The 22,314-nt window shown below is 41.1% G+C and overlaps 2 protein-coding genes and 1 long non-coding RNA gene across 6 annotated transcripts in view; 2 read left to right on the forward strand and 1 right to left on the reverse strand.

The window, feature by feature from the left end:
• The window catches only part of LOC147151707 (ATP-binding cassette sub-family C member 5), a 38,003-nt gene extending 22,220 nt beyond the window's left edge, over window positions 1-15,783 (forward strand). Inside the window, exons 18-29 of the mRNA XM_086015817.1 lie at window positions 292-438; window positions 1,402-1,531; window positions 3,498-3,651; window positions 6,799-6,927; window positions 7,157-7,343; window positions 8,527-8,616; window positions 9,449-9,638; window positions 9,714-9,873; window positions 11,450-11,528; window positions 11,611-11,724; window positions 13,055-13,219; window positions 14,815-15,783. Coding sequence (XP_085871943.1) covers window positions 292-438; window positions 1,402-1,531; window positions 3,498-3,651; window positions 6,799-6,927; window positions 7,157-7,343; window positions 8,527-8,616; window positions 9,449-9,638; window positions 9,714-9,873; window positions 11,450-11,528; window positions 11,611-11,724; window positions 13,055-13,219; window positions 14,815-14,907 — 1,638 coding nt within the window. The 3' untranslated portion in view covers window positions 14,908-15,783. The remainder of the gene's footprint in view (window positions 1-291; window positions 439-1,401; window positions 1,532-3,497; window positions 3,652-6,798; window positions 6,928-7,156; window positions 7,344-8,526; window positions 8,617-9,448; window positions 9,639-9,713; window positions 9,874-11,449; window positions 11,529-11,610; window positions 11,725-13,054; window positions 13,220-14,814) is intronic.
• LOC147151708 (uncharacterized) lies at window positions 6,280-22,222 on the reverse strand. 2 transcript variants are annotated; one of them, XR_015082403.1, is made up of 4 exons: window positions 22,063-22,222; window positions 18,567-18,724; window positions 14,054-14,188; window positions 6,280-7,365 (listed from the first exon to the last, which is right to left on the reverse strand). It is a non-coding gene; the product is annotated as an uncharacterized LOC147151708 (long non-coding RNA). The 2 variants fall into 2 exon arrangements; XR_015082405.1 differs by lacking the exon at window positions 6,280-7,365 and adding an exon at window positions 7,434-8,685.
• Window positions 18,540-22,314, forward strand: part of med12 (mediator complex subunit 12) — a 32,752-nt gene continuing 28,977 nt past the window's right edge. For all 3 annotated transcript variants that reach the window (XM_086015783.1, XM_086015803.1, XM_086015793.1), the window contains exon 1: window positions 18,540-18,747. In XM_086015783.1, coding sequence (XP_085871909.1) covers window positions 18,646-18,747 — 102 coding nt within the window. In that variant the 5' untranslated portion in view covers window positions 18,540-18,645. The remainder of the gene's footprint in view (window positions 18,748-22,314) is intronic.

Below are 22,314 nucleotides of genomic sequence, written 5' to 3' on the forward strand. Positions count from 1 at the left end.
AAATAAAATCAAATACAATAACTGCAGAACGGTAAGCTTAATTAAAAACAAGCGCAAGCGGCGAGCAAGCAGATGTGCCGTAAAGCAGATGGCGGCTTTTGAGAAAAGCGCCCAAATGAAAGCAATTCGGCGATGAGTGATTGTGATTGTTTTTTGTTATTGTTTACTAAAGTGTGCTTTTCTCCATTAATTAGGGAGAAATTTCCCAACATGGGACCAAAAAGTTTTTTTTGTCCTTTTTTAAATCTACTCAACCTTATTCATTTCTTGCTCCATATGCCACCCCGCCAGAACGCTTCATTAATCGCCGCAAATGAGACCATGGCGAAGGACAGCATGAGGCTCAACCCTCACATTCAGTTCTATTCCACCATTTATGTCATCTCCATGGGCGCCGCTTTGTTCCTCAAAACCATACGAGGCCTGGTCTTTGTAAAGGTAAGAGAGCCCTGCAGTGCTTTCCTCACAGGCCTCACACACTGATCCCCAACCACAACAAACAAGCTTTTAGCTCTTTAAAGGGCACGGTAGCAAAATGATCGCTGGGTGTTCAAACTGGAGCCCGAGTGCTTTTGTTCATATCAGACAACAGCATGACTTCAGCAATCACTGACAAATTTTCACTAGGGATGAGGAAGCTAAAAAAATTCGTTACGTGACCCCGTTTTTAAACCGAAACGTTCATGAATCCCCCCCAAATTTTAACTGCCGTGTGGTTGAAAACAAATACAATGCAATAAAAAAAATACATAAAAATGCAACACAGGTCCATATTTGTCTGTCATTTGTCCTGGCTTCCATAGCCCCTGTAATACTAGTAATGATGCCTCTGGGCCAAATCTATTTTTCCATCCGTCGTTTTTTGCAACTCCGGAATGGCTGCCGTTGCTGTGTCAGTGGGTGCACCTTGTGTGTGCTTCCTCTTTTACCAGCTAACCTGCCATGACGTTGCGATTCAAGAGGTTAAATCGCTATGTTAATGTATGCCACTTGAAAGTGCTCATTTTTCAAAGAGGGTGAGGGTTTTTTTTTCCCTACCCCAAGCTTTGATGACAACCTTGCAAGTGTTGAATACTATGTTAATAGAATTAATCTGTTCTCCATTGCCACATGTAATTTCTGTTCAAACGGTGAAATGTTTCCTGATTTAAAGGTCACAACCTTTATGTCAGCGTCAGAGTAAGTCATTACTGATGAGGATTTGACAGCAGAGAAACATACACACCCATATACACACAACTGCGAATATTAGAAGCATAAATCTATAAATCCAAGCTGTGTGTGTGGAATGACAAACGGTGTGTTAACCTAAGCCGCGACTGGCTCCACATGTTTCTTTAAGCTGTGCGATTCCAAGTATCGGCTCTCATGGTGTACTAACGCCCGTGTTTATGTTGACAGTGCACGGTGAAGGCGGCGTCCGTGCTCCACGACAAGCTGTTCCACCGACTCCTCCGGAGCCCCATGCATTTTTTTGACACCACACCTCTCGGACGCATCCTGACCAGATTCTCCAGGGACATGGATGAGGGTGAGATTGGATGTGTGTCATCATTTCCAATGCACTTGCTCTCAATGGGAAGAGCAAAGTGTCATCCACATTTATGATTCATTCCAGTGGTCTTCAGCATATTCGCAAAGCCTTGTTTAACACACAAGGGATGCTTTAGTGCCATCTTGTGCTATTTAGTGCCAAGTGCCCATGCTGAAGTGATGAAAGGAGCTTTATTTAGACAGGCCTCATCTACTAAAGTATTGTTTTGATGCCATCTTATCACATCTATAGGCAATCATAAACCTTTATAGGGAGGTACCAATTATATTTTCGCTATTTGCCGCAGGGCTTGGTGCTACAATGTGTACAATTTATTATAAAACCTTTAGTAACTGTACAGGCATTGTTTTAAGTCACATCCGTCCAGCCATTTTCTGTACCGCTTGTCCTCAGTAGGTTTGCGGGTAAGCTGAAGCCTTTCCCAGCTGACTCTGGACAAGAGCCAGGGTTACACCCTGGACTGGTTTCCAGATAATTGCAGGGCACATACTGTATTGACAAACATTCAAAGTCACATTCACACAACTTCAACTGACCCAACATGGATATTTTGGGAATGTGGGAGGAAGGTCGTCTTACCTGGAGAAAACTCATACAAGCATGGAGGCACCATACAAACTCCATAACCTCAGCCGAGAGTCGAACCCCAAATCTCAACTCTGTGAAGGAGACTGCTTTTAACCACTAGGCCCGCCACGTTTCAAGTAACAGTAAACAGTATTAATTGCCATACAGGTACAAAAAGATGATAAGCAGTCCATTAGCATTCTGTTACAAACAAACAAAAAAAAAGACTGCAACTCATTTTTGACATTAACTGTTACAAAAGTAAGCTAACAAGCGGTTCAGCGGTCCATCTTGTCAAACATCACAAACTCAGTGAAATGCATGAAAACAGTTGCTGAATATGCAAAGCAGAGACAAGAACCTTAAAAGAAACAGCTAAACATGGATTAACACAGGGATCCCCAACCACCGGGCCGTGGTCAGATGGAAGAAAGAAAAAAAAAAAGAAAAAAAACACAGCACTTCCGGTTTATTATCCGATGCTGAAAAATATTTTATTTTGAAAAGTGACCAGATTCTCTCTGTTACATCCATCTATGACGGACTCTTAACGCATGTAAAGTTGCCTCCGTTGCATAACGCTAATATTAAATGCACAAGCTAGCAAATGAGTAAAATAAACAGACATATTTGGAAAGTTTCTCCAACCACCAAAATGGACGCCCCCTGAGATGGCTAAAAACAGCTGGATTTTGTTGCTTAACTCATATTCTACAAATGCAATATTAAGCTGAATGCTGTGTTTAAATTGGTGGGGCTGCTTGGAACGCTTTCTTGTAAAGAAAATATTTGGGTTGAATTTTCCTTTAAGCACATGACTACTGCCGATCATCATAGCACGCATGCTAGACTGAAGCCACAAAAAAGCCAAAGGAAAAAAAGTCAAAAGAAAAGATTAGACTATAGACTATTTCCAGGCTATAGTGTTTAGCCACTGTGGTTACAGTGATTGTGTCAATTGAAGCTACTGGCAGGTATGCTAAAAGTGTTTTTCATTACTCTAGTTTTGTTTGATAAAGCGATTGACTCCATCGTCGATCTATGCCACCTATTATAGATTCCAATTTGTTCTAGCTAGCAGTGGTAGGTTATATTCAATTCCCGAACAATGTTCACTTTAACAGGGACAATGTCGTTAAGTAACTGTACTACAAGAGAACAAAACAACTGATGCACCTAACCCACAATACTGTATGTCAACCGTGATATAGCAAGCTTTGACTGGAGTTGAGAACTTGCGTGATGCTGCTGTTACGAATTACTGTAGGACCAAATCTGTTCAGTTAAGGCTTATTTTCTCCGAAATTGTTACACAATTTTACAAGCTTCAAGACGCTCGACTTTGTCTTACCTCGTTTATGTTTTCTCTTCAAAGTGGATGTGCGTCTGACCATGCAAGCTGAAATGCTGCTACAGAACCTCACTCTGGTGCTGTTTTGCTTGGCAATGGTCGGTATCGTCTTTCCCTGGTTCCTCGTCTCCATTCTGCCCCTGGGAGCCTTCCTTTGCATCGTCAACCGTGTCTCCAGGTCAGTCAGACTCTCATTCTCATCCCTCTTGCGCCAATGTTTTAGTTTGACAACGTTAAAGGCTTGTAAAATTGGGCAGCCGAGGGTATTATCTTATGACTATGTATTAGATAACGCAGATACCCTCTATGCTCGAGTTCTCTCGGAGAGAGTAAAAGCGCAGTAAGTGTGTTGTTATCTTTATTTGTGAGCGTGCCAACTGCTATCAGTAACTGTTTTTCTTTTTAACAGCTTCCTCTCTCGTAAATGATTCAAAGCTGACAGGCGCTTCTCATTTTCTGCATCCCTGCACAAATTGTGCAATAGAGGTTGATCAAGATCTCACTGGTATCTTTGGAATGATGGCAAGCCTTGATCATGTTTTAAAACTGATTCTGCTGTTGTGCCGATTCAAATAATCGGAAAGTCAGAAAAAATGCATCTTTGGTATAAAATCGTTGCTGATTTCTTATCATTTTTAATATTAAAAAATTATATATATGTATATGTATATATATATGTATATATATATATATGTATATGTATATGTGTATATATATATGTATATGTATATGTGTATATATATATATATGTATATGTGTATATGTATATGTATATATGTGTGTGTATATATATATATATATATATATATATATATATATATATAGTGTGTGTATATATATATAGTGTGTGTGTATATATATATAGTGTGTGTGTATATATATATATATATATATATATATATATATATATATTGTGTGTGTGTGTGTATATATATATACACACACTCCACACGCACACACGCACAGCCACTCGAGAGAACTGCTATTGTCACCATGTATTAGTTTTTTGCAGTTTTAATATTATGATTTGTATATTGACCATTAAAAATATCACAAAACATGTTCCAATACCTTATACTGTTTTACAACCTTTGCCACCGATTTAATGCCCCCTAATTCCACTTTACAACAAAAAAACTGTACGCACACATTAGAAGCTCATCTTGCGAGCCTTGTGCTCAGCAAAGTAATTCATGAATCTGTTTCCTGTTTTTTTGGGGGGGTTTTGTCTCTGGTGAATGGTGCGGTTGGCCTACAGTACATGAGCACAAGTTGCCTTTCTATATTTTTTTTTTACATTGACATCCGGAGGCAGAATAAAATCGTAGAGTCCTCCATGTGTGGACAGAATCGTCCCTGCAACAAGTGCACAGGAGGGCACAGCCGAATGCACCAAATTCGTCCCCTGAGGCTGCGGTGGCCGGGGAGTCTCCTTTTAACCATCCGGAGAAGCGGGACGCGGCGGTAGGGTCAGTGCTGCTTCACTGATGGAGCTAGCTGGCAAGCTACTATTCAACTCTGGCGGGATGCTAACTCCTGCCTGGCTTTGATTTCAAAAGCAAGTCTATCTTAGTCATTTAAGCATTAGCCTCATCTTGCGTTTTTGTTACCTTCGTTTTTGCGCGCTCCACGTCATGTCATCGAGACTCATCGTAACTGATAGGTAATTTCGACAAATTATCAGACTGACCCACCCTGAGCTATTCTATTTATAAAAACATTGTAAAAATGCCTGTAGTGTTTGAGTCAACAAACGAGCATGCATTCATCCCTGCAAATTTATGAAACGACCTTTTATAGCACCTTGTTTTGCATCAGCAGATAAGCATCAGGCGCATTCAACTATAAGTGTCTTTGTGTGTGGGTGTGTATGTGCCGACGGCTGTCAACAAGGCGAGTTTGAATTGATGTCAATTTACAGCCAAGCTCCTAATCACTGCACAGGCCTTTGAATAACAACTAAACTCGACAAACTGCACGTTTTTCCATGTAGGTCTGATACAGTTGTCCTTACTTCAAATTAAAAAAGACACGATAGACTGACTTTTATTTAAAGTGCGGTGCACTCAAGAGGCATCTCATCGTGCTAATAAGTAATGATCACCCTTGGCAATTTTTAAAGTGATCTTCCCGAGACGTGTGGCCATGTTGCATCAAACTCCTGTCGAAATTACCCAATTCTAAAGCAGCTTATTTTTTTATTTTTTTTATTAAATTTGGAAATGAAACTGCCCAGAGCGTAAACATGTTTGTCAGGATCACCGCTTCCGAGAGGCAATGCGTCATGTTAGTTGCCTCTCTTTTTCTCAGCTTTTATGAGAAAAGCAATTGATTCGTGTGAGACGTTCGAGTCGGGCCTCTAAGTAGGCACGAGACGCTTCCCACCTTTTGTCAATAGACCTCGCTCACGCTACATCTTGGTGTCCGGTGTCCCTCTGGAAGTCCAATGCTCGGCCATATCTGTGTGTGATGACACTCAGAATATAACATACTAGGATACTGGAAAAGAACCAACACTCTGACAGGGAAAGACAACTAAGGATAGAAAACCTTCACAGTCCTTCGTCATCCCTGCTAATTCCGTTCCCTCATTTCTCAAGGTTGTTTTTAGCACTGATGTGTCAACAAGATGTCTCACATCTTATGAGGCAAATCAGATATTGCCTGTAAAAAGGCGAGACAGAGAAGTGAAGTCGATTATTTTTGTTGTTGTAGTTATGTGTTGTAATCCAACATTTCAGGTCCGCTAAAGTTCCAGCCCCATCACTTAAATGAAGTAGAAAAAAAAGAACGACAATCGGGAATGCACATTTCAGACGTTTATTCAATGGGAGAAACAGTCAAACAACAGCGAGGTAACATTGGCTTAAGCTAGTCCACTAACAGCTTGTCAGACAGCAATAATTACTTTCAACAAAACAGGTGGAGTGGGTGTTGGACAATTAACTTCACCTCTGTTTGTCACCTTTCCAGCATTGCTTTTCAAACAATGCCTTATTGAAATTTAGGGGCCCCATAAGATAATTGTGTGAATGCTTGACCCTCAGCATGTTGTACCTTTTTGACAGCCTCTACTACTGCTTTACTGTATTGCGCGGAGGGACATACTGTATTTTACTTGAGACAAAGCTCACTGCGCACCACCAAATAAAAAAGTGACAAAATTGATATACGTACACTAACATAATGATGATCTGGTCACACAATATACTTACAAATGTTCCTTAGTCAATGTGAAATGCGGGCCAGTGGCTGTTATTCTAATATTTGAATGGCAGCAAGCGGGCGCACACGTTCATTGTTTCGCTGTCGTTTTATGTGTCAGGGTTTTGATTCGTGAGCTGAAACGGCTGGAGAACATCAGCCAGTCGCCATTCACCTCCCACATCACCAGCAGCCTCCAAGGCCTTTCCACCATCCACGCTTACGGACGGAAGCGTGACTTCCTTCAAAGGTGAGCTTATTAAATAATGTCTGCCAAGCAGGCTCTCTTTTACTTCCTTTATCCTCACCTTCCCCCAGTGGAGTTGCTTAAAGTTTTCCTTTTTTATCTCTGCTGGTCGTATTTCACCAAGGTTAGTAAAGGAGCCAAATGAAAGGAGGAAGCAGCCCAAATGTCCTGATAAAAGGAGATTTGCCCTCAGCGAGCAAGGATTAAAGGAGTTTTTGCTTCTGTCTGACAGATATCAGGAATTGCTGGACAATAACCAGGCCTCCAACTACCTCTTCAGCTGTGCTATGCGTTGGCTGGCCGTGCGCCTCGACCTCATCAGCATCTCGCTCATCACCGCCGTCGCTCTCCTCATTGTCTTCATGCACCAGCAGATACCTCCTGCCTACGCGGGCCTGGCCATATCGTACGCGGTGCAGGTTCGTAAGGCCTTTTCTCACGCTGCAATCAAACCACATGACACAGGAGCCTTTTTTCACATGACTAATAAGGTCTCACGTTCCGGGAATACTCGTTTTAGCTAGAGTGATACGCGGCGTCCATTATAAAACTAATTAAGTAAGAGTCTATTGCAACACGAACCGCCTTAATGTCAAGTCAGGTCAACATTTTCTTACTTTAATATGTTCTATGCGCCCCAAATGCAAACGCTGTATTCTGATTATTATTGTGTTTGCCAATTATGAATTAAGCAGAAAATCCATAGTTTTTGTTTGTGGAAGCTCATGTGCATTTTTGATTGGCTGTCACAGCCAAGCTGTGATGTTGCGATGTCATCCACTTGCAATTACATTTTTGGATTGCAGCGAAGCCAGCAGCCTACATGCCAAAAACCGCACAATGCACGGCAGTTTCGACCGAGTCGCACGGTGTGCAGCGGGCCCAAGATCATTTTTAATACTGCACAACAACTCTTTCTCCATGCTTTATTTAATCTGCCTCGGTAGGTTCTGCTGTTATGGTTAGCAACGGAGTTCAAATGGGCTCAGCACTTAGACTCTTTTATATCCATGTGAACAATAGCCGCTATGAATTTCACTTGCTATCTTTTTTCTAAAAAGCAGTTTTGTTTTGTTTTGTTTTTCAAAACAGATAGCAAGTGTAAGAATTTCAGTTCATAGAGGCTATTACGGTCAGTTGTGATACAAAGTATAAACTAAATGCAGATTGAAATGGTTACACATACAGTACGCGTCTTTTTGTGCCTATAGTACACACTTTTACCAACAAATGCACAAGTTGAAACTAAGTATTTCAATGTACTTTCCTAGTCGAACGTGTAGGTCTAGCTGTTTGAATAACGGACATTTATTTACTGTAGATATCCGACTGACATTGTAGTGGTTCACTCACCTGACTTGTGTGCAGGCAGCGTGTGTTAAAGTTTCCAAAATAACCCAACAATACACAAGTGTACGGCACCCTTGCCTTATATTGTACATCCACAGGAGACTCAGCTACTGTGCAGTATATCTTCATTAATTGATGGGTAGCTGGAGTGTGTTTAATAATAACTAAAGCAGCAGCGTGTCAGTCGTTAACCTTCCACCTCTCGCTCCATCTCTTCCTTTCTTTCTCCTCGCTGTTTCATCTCACCTGCAGCTGACGGGCTTGTTTCAGTTCACTGTCAGGCTCCTCACAGAGACGGAAGCTCGCTTCACATCAGTAGAGAGGATTAATCATTATATAAAGGTAAGTGACAAATATGCTGATGTACACTGGTACTGAGAGCTGTCAGATCCCTGGCACGTCCCGGCATACCTGTAACAAGGTTTTCGAGTTAATGCTCATTTGAGTGTTGGCAGGATTACATACTCAACACTCAGCCCCTTGCCCGTTATTAAAAATGCTTATTGGGCGTGACTGGAGTAGTCCAAATTCTGCCCAATAACAGGTGGCCATACATGTCAACTATTACCGTAGAACCTGCAAAGTGGAACATACAGTGGAAATAATGTAAAGTGAAGTAATTTGTCATAAAACCTTTATTAACGGTACAAGTATTGTTTTAGGTAACATTTTACAATGTAAAGGTGAGTAAAGTTTACTCTGTCACCTAGTGGTGTTTTATGTTGTACTGTACCTGGTAGCAGTATGACAAAAACACAAAAAAAATCTAAATATGAAAACAATTTTGTGGAGTTCATCCTTTTTATCAGAAATCGCCAACCTTTTTGAAAGTGAGAGCTGCTTTTTGGGTACTGATTAATGTGAAGGGCTACCGGTTTGATACACACTTCTAAAACAAAACATTTGCGCAAATTACCTTTAATGATGTAATTGTATGTTATTTGTTAATAACAACCGGACTCTTGATCATTTAAATCTACGATGGGCTGGATTCAAGAACGGAGTGAGCCATGCTTTGTTCACCCCTGGTTTAAATATATGACCTTGCTCTTGAAAACAAAAATGAATGAACATGCAAAACAACTTCGGACTCGTTCTCGACTCGCATTTAGCAGCTGATCCAAGTATGTCAATTAATTGTATGTTCACATGAATGCCTTCTGGTTTGTCTCAGACTCTGGAAAGTGAAGCACCATGCAAAAGCCAGTCCAACGCTCCCGCCCTCGCCTGGCCTGAGCAAGGGAAGATCACCTTTCACAATGTGGATATGCGTTACCGCGATGGCTTGCCGTTGGTGCTGAAGGGTCTCTCCTTCACCGTCCAGCCAGAAGAGACCATCGGCATCGTGGGCCGCACCGGATCAGGTTGTTACCACGCAGTGTTCACTTTTTTTTTTTTAATCAATCTCTGCCACTGTATTGATGCCCTCTCCTCCACAGGGAAGTCCTCTCTGGGTCTGGCTTTATTCAGACTAGTGGAGCTGACTAGAGGCTCCATCACCATTGACGGAGTCAATATTGCCCGAATTGGCCTAGATGACCTGCGGAGCAAACTAGCCATCATCCCTCAAGAGCCTGTGCTCTTCATCGGCACTGTCAGGTGATTCACTCTGAAATGTTTGCTCGAGCAAAGTCGCAGGCTTTGCAATCTGATGAAAATAGATTTGAGTCTATGGAGGTCCTCGGTTGAAAACAACTGTCCAGACATCAAACATTTCAAACGGTACACAATGAACACGTTTGTGCGGCGGCGTGAGAATAGCCTACGTGCTATTTCCTATTTTTGTGCTCGGGCCAAAGCGGCTAGTACCGCCTTTGACACCATCTTGTGGCATCAATAGGCAATTCTAAACCTTTTTCAGGTTGTCAATCATTCGTGAGGTTTCACTATACACGGCACGGCTTAGTCCTTATCCTTATACTAGTTCAAGGTTTTTCATTGGATTGTGCATTGCTCTGAAATGTTTTTAAATATATAAATATATAAGGCTGCACAACATTGGAAAAACATGCGATATGCTATATGGATGTTGACTATAGCGATATTGATATTTACCTGTACCTAAAGGAATGACATTTTTATGATCTAATGAAAAAGTGATTGTTTTCCATGCGGCAAAATAAGCAAGCCCGATATGTTTGAAGCTAATTAATTGTAATTCCCCTACATGCACGTTCAAGTGTGCATCTGACTGGTCAAATTCAGATAAAAGCATACAATTCCATAAGAAAATGATTGTATGTCTTTGCGATATATGCATATTGTGTGCTCCATTATCACGATACTGATATTTTTCCGATATATTGTGCAGCCCTATACAAACGATCATGACTTTACACCATTAGCATAAATTAATGAAGGTTGAACACTTTCCAAGGTGCAAATTTAGGTTACCTCGCCGCCGTAGGAACTGAACTCTCGTGTAAAATGGCCCCACACTTAAAATTGAAAAGGGTAGGAGTTTACCAAACTGATGTAAAGCACTGTTTACAGAGAGAGAGAAAAAAATACATAATTTTCACCATTTTTCTTTTAAATGAGTTCTGGCATACAGTCAGTTATAAATAATATAATAGCTATAAATGACGTTATACGTTGTATGAACAAAAAGTATGTGCATTTTGTCAAAAGAGTTTTCAGTGTTTTCAGTGAAGTGTTTCAATATATTCTTAGATGATAAATAAATATTTGATTATACCGTGCTTCCTGAAATGAGCAGACGCCCTGCTGATAGATCCATTTAGTTGTAGAAATAAAGGCCTCCAAATTGACGCCATCAGAAGAAACAAATAGCTGTAGTCGCCACAGTTTATAGATACTGTTGACCACACACTGACATTAACTAATGCTGAGCCCATCTGAATCTGACGCTAACCAAAACAGAAGCATCCTTTCAAGTAAACAGTCTCCCAGATGAATTATAGTATGGAGTTTCCATAAATCTTTAGCCTCTAGCCAATTGCAGAGCGCATATAGACAAACAATCATTCACAAACATGTTTTTGGAACAGAAGAGGAAGGCCGCAAATTTGAACACTGAACTATGTTTGGTGTTCTAACCACAAGGCACCGTGCTGCCATTGCATAATAACATGTCACCATGTCATAATGTGATTGAAAAAGCGTATGAACCCTGACTGTCTTAATATTAAATGGGTGTGTATTTGTGCAACAGGACCAATTTAGACCCATGGGATCAGTACTCTGACTCGCAGATATGGGAAGCGCTGGAGAAGACCCATATCAAAAAGATGGTAGGTGATGACATGCCATGTAAAACATGGGAATGAAGCAAATGAGCCTCCATTGACACTCTGTGATCGTGACCCTCCTCAGGTGAGCCAGCTGCCTCACTCCCTCCACTCCGAGGTGATGGAGAACGGTGAGAACTTCTCAGTGGGCGAGCGCCAGCTCCTCTGCGTGGCCAGAGCGCTGCTGCGCAACAGCAAGGTGCCGCTTGTTCTATTCCACATTACCACTAGACCACCTCTTGGAACGTGTAGCTCAAGGGGCTGTTTTATATTAGATTCATGATTAAAAAAAAAAACATTTTCATATGCTGAAGACTGGCGTAAGGGAGCAGCTAGCCTGGCACAACATTGTCCCCTTGTGGCGTGTATTATAACTGCAGCTCTTTAACGCGTTAGAAAGAGCAGTCAAATATTTTTCACAATTTAAAACAGTTCCCATGTGTCCAAATAAATAAAACCATTTTTTTAAAAAAGCTCTTCAGTCAAAATAGAAAGGATAAACGGATATAGTACACCAAAGTCAGACTGGTTCAAATCATGCCCTTTTCGGGTGGTGGTTCTTTTTCATGTATTGCTTTTGCTATCATGACGAGCAGGTCACAGCTGTGGCAGAGACAACTTAATTATACTATACAGGGTACTGTACATATACACTACAAATAACATAATTTGATTAGATTTATAGTTTTTTTCCCCGACTTCCTGACCTTCATTCCTCCTTTCATTCCTTGCTGCCTGCCTTCTCTTGACTGCTTTTCTGCCTTCATTCATTCACTCCTTCCTTCTTTCCTCAGACCCTTTTTGATTATACAACCTTCCTTTTCTTTAATTATCCTACATTTATTTTCCTTTCTTCATTCTCTCCCTCCTTCTTTCTTTACCTCCTTCCTTCCAATTCAGACCTGCTTTGTTGTTCTTTCCTCCCTGACCATGGTTCACTCCTTCGGTCCCCCAGACCAGTTTTTTATTTTGTATCCTTCCAAATCCTTACTTTGCTTCTCTTATTACCTGTTCAATGCAGGTTAAGAATCCATTTTATTTCTTGACTCAAATTATTTGCCATTTTTCACATTATTTGCCATTATTAACAGTAACTAGAAATAAATAAATCAAAAAGTATTTTTTAAAAAGCCACTAGAAACAACTCTGGTGACTTTTTGTGGCGTTATTGGAAACATCTTGAAACTGACACTGCCTCCAGAGAAGATTTTCATGCCTCCGTGAAATGAATGGCACTTCCACAAAGCAACCACTCACTGATTTAACCATATACTGTACAGCCAAGATTATGGCGAACACTTGAAAATGGCTCTGAATCTTGGCCCATCCTAGTTGATTTTGTCATTAGTAGAGAACCTCAGGGAGGGTTGCTGTTATTATGTAAATTACCATGTAAGAAGTATGTTACGTAACACAAATTTCCAGAAATAAGCTGATATAAGTATTTTTTATTTGGTTTGAAGATTTGTATACAAGCAATTAAAATGTCCCTTTTAATATGCTACTAAACATTTGCCACATCCTCTCAGATCCTCGTGCTGGACGAGGCAACGGCAGCCATCGACACCGAGACCGACAGCCTCATCCAGGAGACCATACGCTGTGAATTTGGCAGCTGCACGCGCCTCATCATCGCCCATCGTCTCAACACCGTGATGAACTGCAGCAAAGTCATGGTCATGGACAACGGCCAGGTGCGGCACCATTTCCAAAGCCATTAGCACGTTGAAACAGACTTGATGGCATTTTGTACACTTATATCCATTACCGTCTGTTCAAGCAAACTGGATGCTAATCATGGTGCTAATTAGACTTTTTCAAGGAGCTGAAAAGATTCATCAGTGTACAGTGTAATGGCCTAGAAGTGCTCTAGTTTGAAATTCAACCAACATGTCCTGGAAAAATATTCCTCAAAATGTCCTTATGATGGGTAAGGTGGGAGACTTTAGTTCAGTCAGTATCTATAAGATAACTCCATTGCTTTTTTTTTTTTTGGGGCTATGGCTGAGAGGAACAAATGTGGTAATAACTACTGAACCAGAACTGGAACTTGCTGCAACATTGGCAGAAATGATTCTGCACACATTCACCTTTTGTGGCTGACCTGTTCCTTCTGCACAGATGCATTTCAGCTATCAATTTTTATTTACCGGTAATATATCCTCAGAAAATTTCCGACACTTTTAAATTGGTTAATAATGCATAACAAGAACAGACAACAAATGGGACAGACCAATAGTATCTATTTGTGAAAAATACGATTTTGACCCTATTTGTACATAGAAGCTTTCCACCCAACAGCGAAGACATTTCATTTAACACCTTACTGAAAGTTAATTAAGGTTTTAATGTAATGTATGTAAATCTGAAATTGGAACATCACAAAAGTCAACCAGCTTCACAAAACTGATTTGAGTGATTTTGCTGTGTAGTGAAACATTAATGCAGAAGGAAAGGCAGCCTCTATTATCTTAGTCTCCCAAAGTATATTTACACCTTTAATAACTTATTTCTGTGTGTCATGTCACCTGACGAATGGAGATCCAATATCTGCTCCCAGTGTTGCTTTTCTCTTGGCCCAAGCCGAATCCCGACGGACATTAACTGGCTTTGTTGCTGCTTTAGTTTTCTTGCTGCTCAGAGTCGCCTCCGGCTTCGCAAGACTGATGAGTACAGAGGGTAGAATAAAAAAAGAAGTTGCAGGTCAGAAAACAATACAGTGATCAAACTTGATCCTCTAAAGAATTAGGTAGATTTGTGCTAATCATCATTTATGTATGTTAGCATCTGCTTGGTATAATTAATATAGAACTCATATTGAGTTCCTTTATTTTATTAATAATTATTGTTTGATACTCAGCAAGAGGCATTTTCACTTTTTGGGCCATTCCACTTTGGAGGTTTCACTGAATGATTTAACTCCTTGAAAAAGGCTCAGAAGCATCATGATTAGCATGTAGACTGAGATGGGGAAGTCAACCCAAACATTTTTTTTCAAGAATATTTTCTATGCAAGCCCAAAGTGCTCGTCTTAATTTACCCAGTGGGAAATCTGGGCCCACAAAGCTATCACTCTGTTGTATGAGTGGAAACAGGTGTATAGTACCTTCTGGCATCTGGTGGAAAAGTCATTGTTCTGCCAGTCATTTTCCGGCGCTACAATTGCATAATTTCACCGGGCACAACCGTGCACCCAAGGAGGTTGTGAATCACTGATTTACACAGTGGCTTGATTGAATTGTTTGTCTTTGTATTTTGGTTCTGATTAATTATCTTTATTTTTTTCTAGATTTTGGAGTTTGACCATCCCCTCGCCTTGCTTTCAAACGAAAACTCCAGATTCAGAGCCATGATCGAGGTGTCTGAAAACCAAAGCAAATGAAAACCTGGAAAATATGCATGCTATGGACAAAACAAATACAACTAATTAACCCTAAAGCAGGGTTTGAAAAAAAAAAAAAAAAATACTGTAGGTTGTTATAGTAGCAATGACAATGTAACTGATGACAAAAACCAAAGATCCTGGGACCATGTTGGTTTGAACACCATCGCTCGGTACAAAGGACTGCTTTACTTCCACATCACCTGCAAGCCAAATGATACACTGCAAATGAAACGGAGCGAGAACTCTGTCTACGGCACTTTATTGAATTTATGTTGATGTGTTTCTTTTTGTTCCTCTGCCTCCAAGAGGACCGCTACTTAGTTCTTTTCACAGTGTAGGAACTTACCTTCAAAGATAATGATGTCAGTGATGATTATTTCAGTTTAGTTAGAGTGAAATTATATATTCAGGAACCATGTTTATGATGCACTTAAGTCACGTACAAGGTTTTACTTAGCTGTTTTAATATGTGCCTAGAAATGTGCAAATGTACATGATGCAATTAGCCATGTCGTTAAACACTGCATATCGGTACTGTTACGCTGAAACCGTTCCTCTTATTTAATCTAGATGCTGGAATTCGAATGATGCACCTATTGTTTGTAAGGCCATGTTCGGTAGTGTGTTTATCTGTAGCTAAGTCAATACGTGTCTTCACAAAACCTGAGGATTGTTGTCGTTTGCCTTATACTGTATGATCGCGCTAAACAATCACGATGAGTGCAATATGTTTTGGATTGCATTGCTGCATTTTCCAGATTGCCTTTTGTACACAGTAGTTTAAACTTCCAATGTGTACTTTTTGTAAATGGTTGAGTTTATTTAGAGGAATTAATTTGTTTTGTTTGCCAATAAAAGTTTTATTTTATTGTCGCTGTATTTGATTATTAGAGATTTTTTTAAGGAGGGGGCGGGGGGCAGTACAGTATGTTGGTCGTATAAGGTACTGTAATCCTCGCTGCAAAAGCCTTTAAAGTACTGTATGTCTTCTAAATTTGACACCACTAAGAGTGAAGAGTGCAAAGTACATGAAATGAGGCAACTAAATTGTGAAAAATCAAGCCTATGTCCCTGCTCTCAAACGCTGTGGAAATAGACTGGCTGTCATGAAGGACTACACCCACATTCCTCCCACCCCACCCCAGTTTTCTCTTTTTGATGTGCGTACACGTGACAGCTGACAATGAGACGCTCTGAAGCGGACACAAATAATGCATGGGATCAAGAATTATAGCTTACTAACACCTATTTCTTGTCTTGCTGAAATCGGCTTGTTTTAGGAGGTGTTCTGTCTCATGCTAATAAACCAAGCTCTCTTGCGTGGCTGTGCGTCAAGTGTGCTGTGGCCAGCTGCCCTTTATAAAGATTTTAATTGTATTTTTACAGCTGAATTAGACATGACACTTAATGTAGCGGTCATATAGTACATAACAAAAACAACTTTTTACAGCTAATGCTAATCTCAATCTGCTAACACTGCAGCTCTGCTTACTTTTTGGCTGATAGCGCTTGATATTGTCTCTCTTACATACAGTGGGACAGTTATTTAGGAGTTGTAAGGAGAAGCTGTAAGTAGTTGGGCTTTGGGTCACAATTCAAGTCCCCACTGGGGACAGACTCTTGAAAACAGAAACTAGTAGATAGATGCTAGTCTTTTTCCTGACTACTGGGTACCTTGATGTAAGTCAATTGAATGTTCCCCATTGAAATGATTTGAAATATTAATTAATCTGTTACAGCCCCCCCTCCAGATCTAAAAAAAATATATATATTTTTTCATAAAAATAAAAAAAAACTACAGAATTGTACTCTACAGTGGGTAACATAAATAGATTGTAAAAAAAAAAACTGCTTTTCCTTGATTTTTTTTTTGCACTTCACTTTTACTGAAGAATATATTTTTCACTGTTGTGCCTTTTCTACCACACATTCCTCATTTTCAGCAACTTCTCCATCTTTTCATGGTCAGAAGTCTGCAGCTTGGTAATTATTTTAATACCCTGGGCTGTATGGTAGCACAGTACCACGATCATTCTACTCTGTTAACTCAGATACACACACGCCTCACAGGTAGCCATGAGCCTACGCACGTGCGTAACTCTAACCCTAAGATTAAATTCACACATATACAGAACCTTGGTCAATGCACTCATAATACAAGCTAGGATCAAGTCTTAGTAAAACGCAACATTTTGCTGAGCTTAATTTACTAGAGATGTTTTTCCCCATTTCCAGAGCTGGGCACTTGACCCTTTTTTGCCGGTCCGTCCTCCGTCCGCGACCTGGGTACCCTTCCGGCCTTGTCCCTCCGTCCTTATTCATAGAAATGATCATCCTCCGACCCTGTCCGTCCTCGTCCTTTTAAAGCGGTTCCGTCCTTACGTACGCCCCCCCCCCCCCCCCCAAAAAAAAAAAAAGCATCCATGCATGATGCCACGGAAGAGATGCCAAAGGCAGAGGTTTGTTTAAAGCTCATTAGCTCAAATGTGCTTACCTTATGGGCACCCACTTCTGGGTTAACGGTTTGATGAACTGCTTGCCATCACACATAAGTGTGTAAGAAGACGAAGTGAGTGAGTTGAGAGTTGTAATGTAACTGCTTTATTTATATGTCAATGCAGCAGACGTGAGAGAGGCCATTCGGTCTGAACGGATGGGCGGAGATGCCTGATCCAGGGAGCACTTCCATTGGTCAGCCCTTAGGGTTGCTCATTGGCTCGTTGGTTTCCCCTCCAGCAGTTTCGCTACATGTTTTCACAACAAATGTGTTGAGGGTGTTTCTGGCGACGCGATTCAATTGAAGTCAATTTAGTTAGCGCGGGCGGGCGCGGTTGATGCATTTGGAATGGTGGGACACGGAGTGAAGCACCGAAAATCCGCCCATCCATTTGCCGCGGCTAAACAAATGAACTTCTTTCCCTCTTCGCCTCGCGGCAGTCAATCAGCATCGGGATGTATTACGTCACACACAGCGTCCTGTACACTTGGCGGGTCTCGTGTGGAGAGCGCAAAATAAAGACAAACATTATTGTTGTGGTTTGTGGACATCCTGAGCTATCTGACACGCCCAGCTACCTGTAAGCGGGACAAGAAAAAAAAGAGACCAGGCTTGGAGAACCGTGAGCCAGGAGCTTGCTATACCTAGTATGATTTCACTTTGTTTGTAAAGAGAAAACGCGAGCAGCAAACACAAGAAATACCTGCACGTTCACCGGGTGAACTGATGGTAGCTAGATGTCAAATTCGCTGCTGCCATCCTATTGGCGCAGCCCATGCGGCTCAATCGTATGTCGTTTTTTGCTCGCAACACAAAGCACAAAATTGACAGAACGCTGACTTTTAACTCTAAAAATTCAGAAATTGGGGCACTCGTAAGTTAAAGTATGACTGTATTTACTATTTTCAGCCCCGATTTGAACCATCAATTTCAGAACTGTGAAGTAAGTGGATGTGTTAACGAGTCCACCGTGCTTCTGCAACAATAATGCAATTTTCCACAATATTTCCCCTTTAAAACGTGCTTTGGTAACCATGTTATTCAAATGCATTAATATACATGTTAAAAAGTGTATGAACGGATGTATAAATATGTAGTCTTATTTCGGTGGTCCAACAAGACACTTCTGTCTCTTGTTTTTGAAACGGCAGACGCTCACCGGAAGTGTTTGTTGTTCTCAGAGCTGGGCTCCGACGGACTGGAGGAGGAAAGCAAATCGCTGGCTGTGATGCCGCTGGATGATGGCTGCCTTCGGAATCCTCAGCTACGAACACCGGCCGTTAAAACGGCTTCGGCTCGGGCCTCCGGACGTTTATCCTCAAGATCCAAAGCAGAAGGAGGTCAGATAATTCCCCGTCCTTTGCGTTCAAGTGGACACGGGACTGTGTAGTGGAAGCGACTGTGAGGTAGCTGCCAGGCTAAGCCTAGCTAGCGGCGCCTAGCCTGCTTGAGTTAGCCCCCTCCAGAGACGACTCGGGCCTGGGCAATAACAATGAACAACGCCGCAGCAGACTTGTCACTTCCCGAGCTTGCGCGACAGCTCCAAAAACGGGCCTTTTTAAAACACCACACTTTTACTAGCGTAGCACCAAAGCTATGTATTTTTCCAAAATGGGAGTGACGTTATTGTTTGGCGAATAAAATGCGTTGCATTTATGGAAGGGGGGTTTAAAAGTTAAACATCGTCATGGTAGTTGGCTAACTATGCCCAGTCAAGCGTGTGTTTTAACTCTCATTTACTTTGAACGTCTGCTCGGCCGAGCTTTGGGACTTGGGTAATTGCTCCTGATCTATTATTAACCTCAGGTTATCCGTTGATGCGAATGACAAATGGATTGGATGTTAATCTGAGGTCAGTGCTGCAATATGTTCATTGTTATAAATGATTCGAATATTCACTCTCTTGATTTGAGTGACACACAATCTAAAGACCCCCCCCCCCATCCACTGTTATGAAAAAGCAGGAATATTTACATAGCATCTAGTTGGCCTGAAAGGTAGGCTAGCTGAAGTTCCAGAGCTAAAAAGTCACTTAAACCCTTGTATTGTGTTGGGGTCAAAATTGACCCGTTTTTCAAGTCAATTATGGTTTCAATTTGAACCCAACACAATACTTTAAAGCAAGATCCCGATAAGACAAAAGCTAGAACTATCCATCCATTCATTTTCTCTCACGCTTAACCTCATTGGTATCCCAAGTGAGCTGGAATCTATTTGCTTCTCCTAACTGAACTAGAGGCCAGAATGTGGAGTAACAGCCTTTTAACTTGTGTGCATATGTGGGCATAGACACATCGCAGAAAATAAACACCTCGCATCGCCACAGTGTTGTAATGCAGCTAACGCTAATCTGTGCATTCATCATAACTCTCTGCACAAAGTTACTGCTGGTAAATTTTGACCATAACCCCGCCCCCTACCCATACATACATACACACACAAAGCCGTTGTACTGTGGTACCTCTACTTACGAAATTAATTGGTTTTGAAAGAAATTTCTTAAGTAGAAAATTTTGTAAGTAGAGACGCGTTTTCCATGTAAATTCCCTAATCCGTTCCAAGCCCCCCAATATTCAGACATAAATGTTTTGTAAAGCATAAAAATGCATCAAAACATGTTACAATTAGGTAATTGCACAATAAATGAGAGTTGTGCATAATGTAAAAAACAAAGAATAGAGTATAGAATACAAATGATGGTCGTTTGCCTTTTAATTGCTGTCATTGCTTTTTGCCCTCTTTGGTTCATGTTCTCTCTCAGAAGTGGTTTTTGCCTGGCGTTTTGTAAAGAACTGATTTAATAACGTGGCGACTGTCGATACATTACGGTCATATTCTTTGGCGAGATCAACCAAAAATCCCTTTTTCATACTTTTCTATTATCTCTTGCTTTGTTTGTATGGACAAAAAAAGCGATTTTCTCCTATTTTTCTTTTCCTCATTTCTAATTCATATAAAACTATCGGAACGTCTCATGGCCCGAGGGGCGACTGACAAGGACGGTGCATAGACATATCTATCACATATATATCTATCTACCTGTCTATCTACACGAACACCTTATGGCCCGACGGGCGAATGACGAGGACGCTGCATACTAGACATATCTAACACATGTACTGTATATCTATCTACCTGTCTATCTACACACATAGACACATACGGTAGAGGTCCCTCTTAGCCAATGGGATGCCAGGACGGTGTTAGGTAATAGCCAATGGCAGAGCAGCTGTGAGTATGTTGCATTCAGGAAACTGAAGCTGCGAGCAGCAGCCCATCCTGTATTTTTACCTTTCGTATCCTGAAATTTCTTTCGTAACAAGAGGCAATATTTTCTTGTTGAGGAGTTTCGTAACTTGAAAATTTCGTATGAAGAGACGTTGATAAGTTAGAGGTACCATTGAATCAACATATGCAGCATTTCATCACCAAGCCACCAAAACACACTTGCAAATTTTGTGATGACATTGCCAAACACAAATATTCCCTCACTTCCACATTCGCAACGTGGCCTCACATTATTAAAACATCATTTTCAAAAGCTAATGCTGGTAAGTGTTGCCTTTTGACTTCGGATTAGTGCATTGGCCACTGCTTCAAAGTGGCTCTTTCATTTTGCAACCTCATGCAATCTATGTACGAAGTCATTGGCTTAGTGATTATGATCATTAGCCCCACTTACAAAACAGTGGGACATATGTGCAGAGCGGCCTGCTCAACAGACCGGTTTTCAGAAATAGGCAGAAATGTAGTTGGCTAGGTACTCCTGGTGAGGGCTGTAGCTGTCAAATAGTTTTAGTCACGTTTCTACCGTTGATCTCTCAAAAACAATTTTGCATTATTAAACACAATATATTGCTTGTGAGGGATAATTCTTGACCACTTGGGGTTGCCGTCTTCATGTTGGACAGTTGTATTCGTGACTTTGAGTGTGAATGGCTTTAAGAGGCACGGCCTGGCCTGGGCGATGAAGGAGAGTGTATAGTTGACTGGCTGTTACTAATGCGTTAGCCATTCTGACCCTTGAGTGAGTGACTCATCATTAGTTGTGGCCATGGGCAGCTCGTGTATGAATGCGCTTATTTCATATTTGTTTTCTTACTGTTGATTCGCCAAGAAAAGCTATTAAGTGCACCCGCAGATGTTTCTGTCCTTGATCACTTGTGGGGGCATTATGATACATTCTGGCAAGTGTTGGTAGGCTATATTAAATTGGCTAACATTAGTGTATTACCTTGTGTTTGCGATCATAGATGTGGTTGTGGTAAACATTAAACTTGGGTGTCCTTGTTCGCTGTGAAATGATCCTAAACTTTGGACATTTTTTCTTTTATGGACTCTTTACCCCTGGCTTGCCATCAGCATTCTTAACTTACTTCTACACGGAGTGTGTGACTGCAGTAACTTTAGGCCATGTGGACAAAATGATCCGTGCGAAGCTTTGAGGCAGAGATATTGCTTTGACCTGCTTTGTAATCAAATTGTTAGATATTCGATTTATCGAAGCTGTTGGAATGTTTTGTAGGTCTAATAAGCCCAATTAGCAATTTACAAAACAACTACTTTCTCAATGCGTGTTTTATCTTTCAAGAAGGTATCCAATGTAAATAAACACTCACACCAGTTGATTGAATTTTCTCGTCAGTTTTCTTTACCATCTCTGAAGTTCAGGAATCAGACAATAATCAGATCTGGGCAGCTTTTCCATCCTCGCGAATGCTCTCACCCGAGACGGTGAGCGCAGAAAAGGGGTGCGGTCTAACATTTGACAGCCCTCACATTTATACTGTCTTCAAAATCTAAACATAATGTGGGTTGATCTACTCCCTGGCTGGCCCTGCCTATGGGGCTGAGCTTCACCAGCTGGTGCTCAGATCAAGGCACGCTGACTCTGAGACTTTGAACTG

The sequence above is a fragment of the Filicampus tigris genome, chromosome 2 (genome assembly GCF_054856515.1).
Source record: "Filicampus tigris isolate MCC_2025a chromosome 2, RoL_Ftig_1.0, whole genome shotgun sequence".
In the NCBI taxonomy this organism is placed as follows: domain Eukaryota; kingdom Metazoa; phylum Chordata; class Actinopteri; order Syngnathiformes; family Syngnathidae; genus Filicampus; species Filicampus tigris.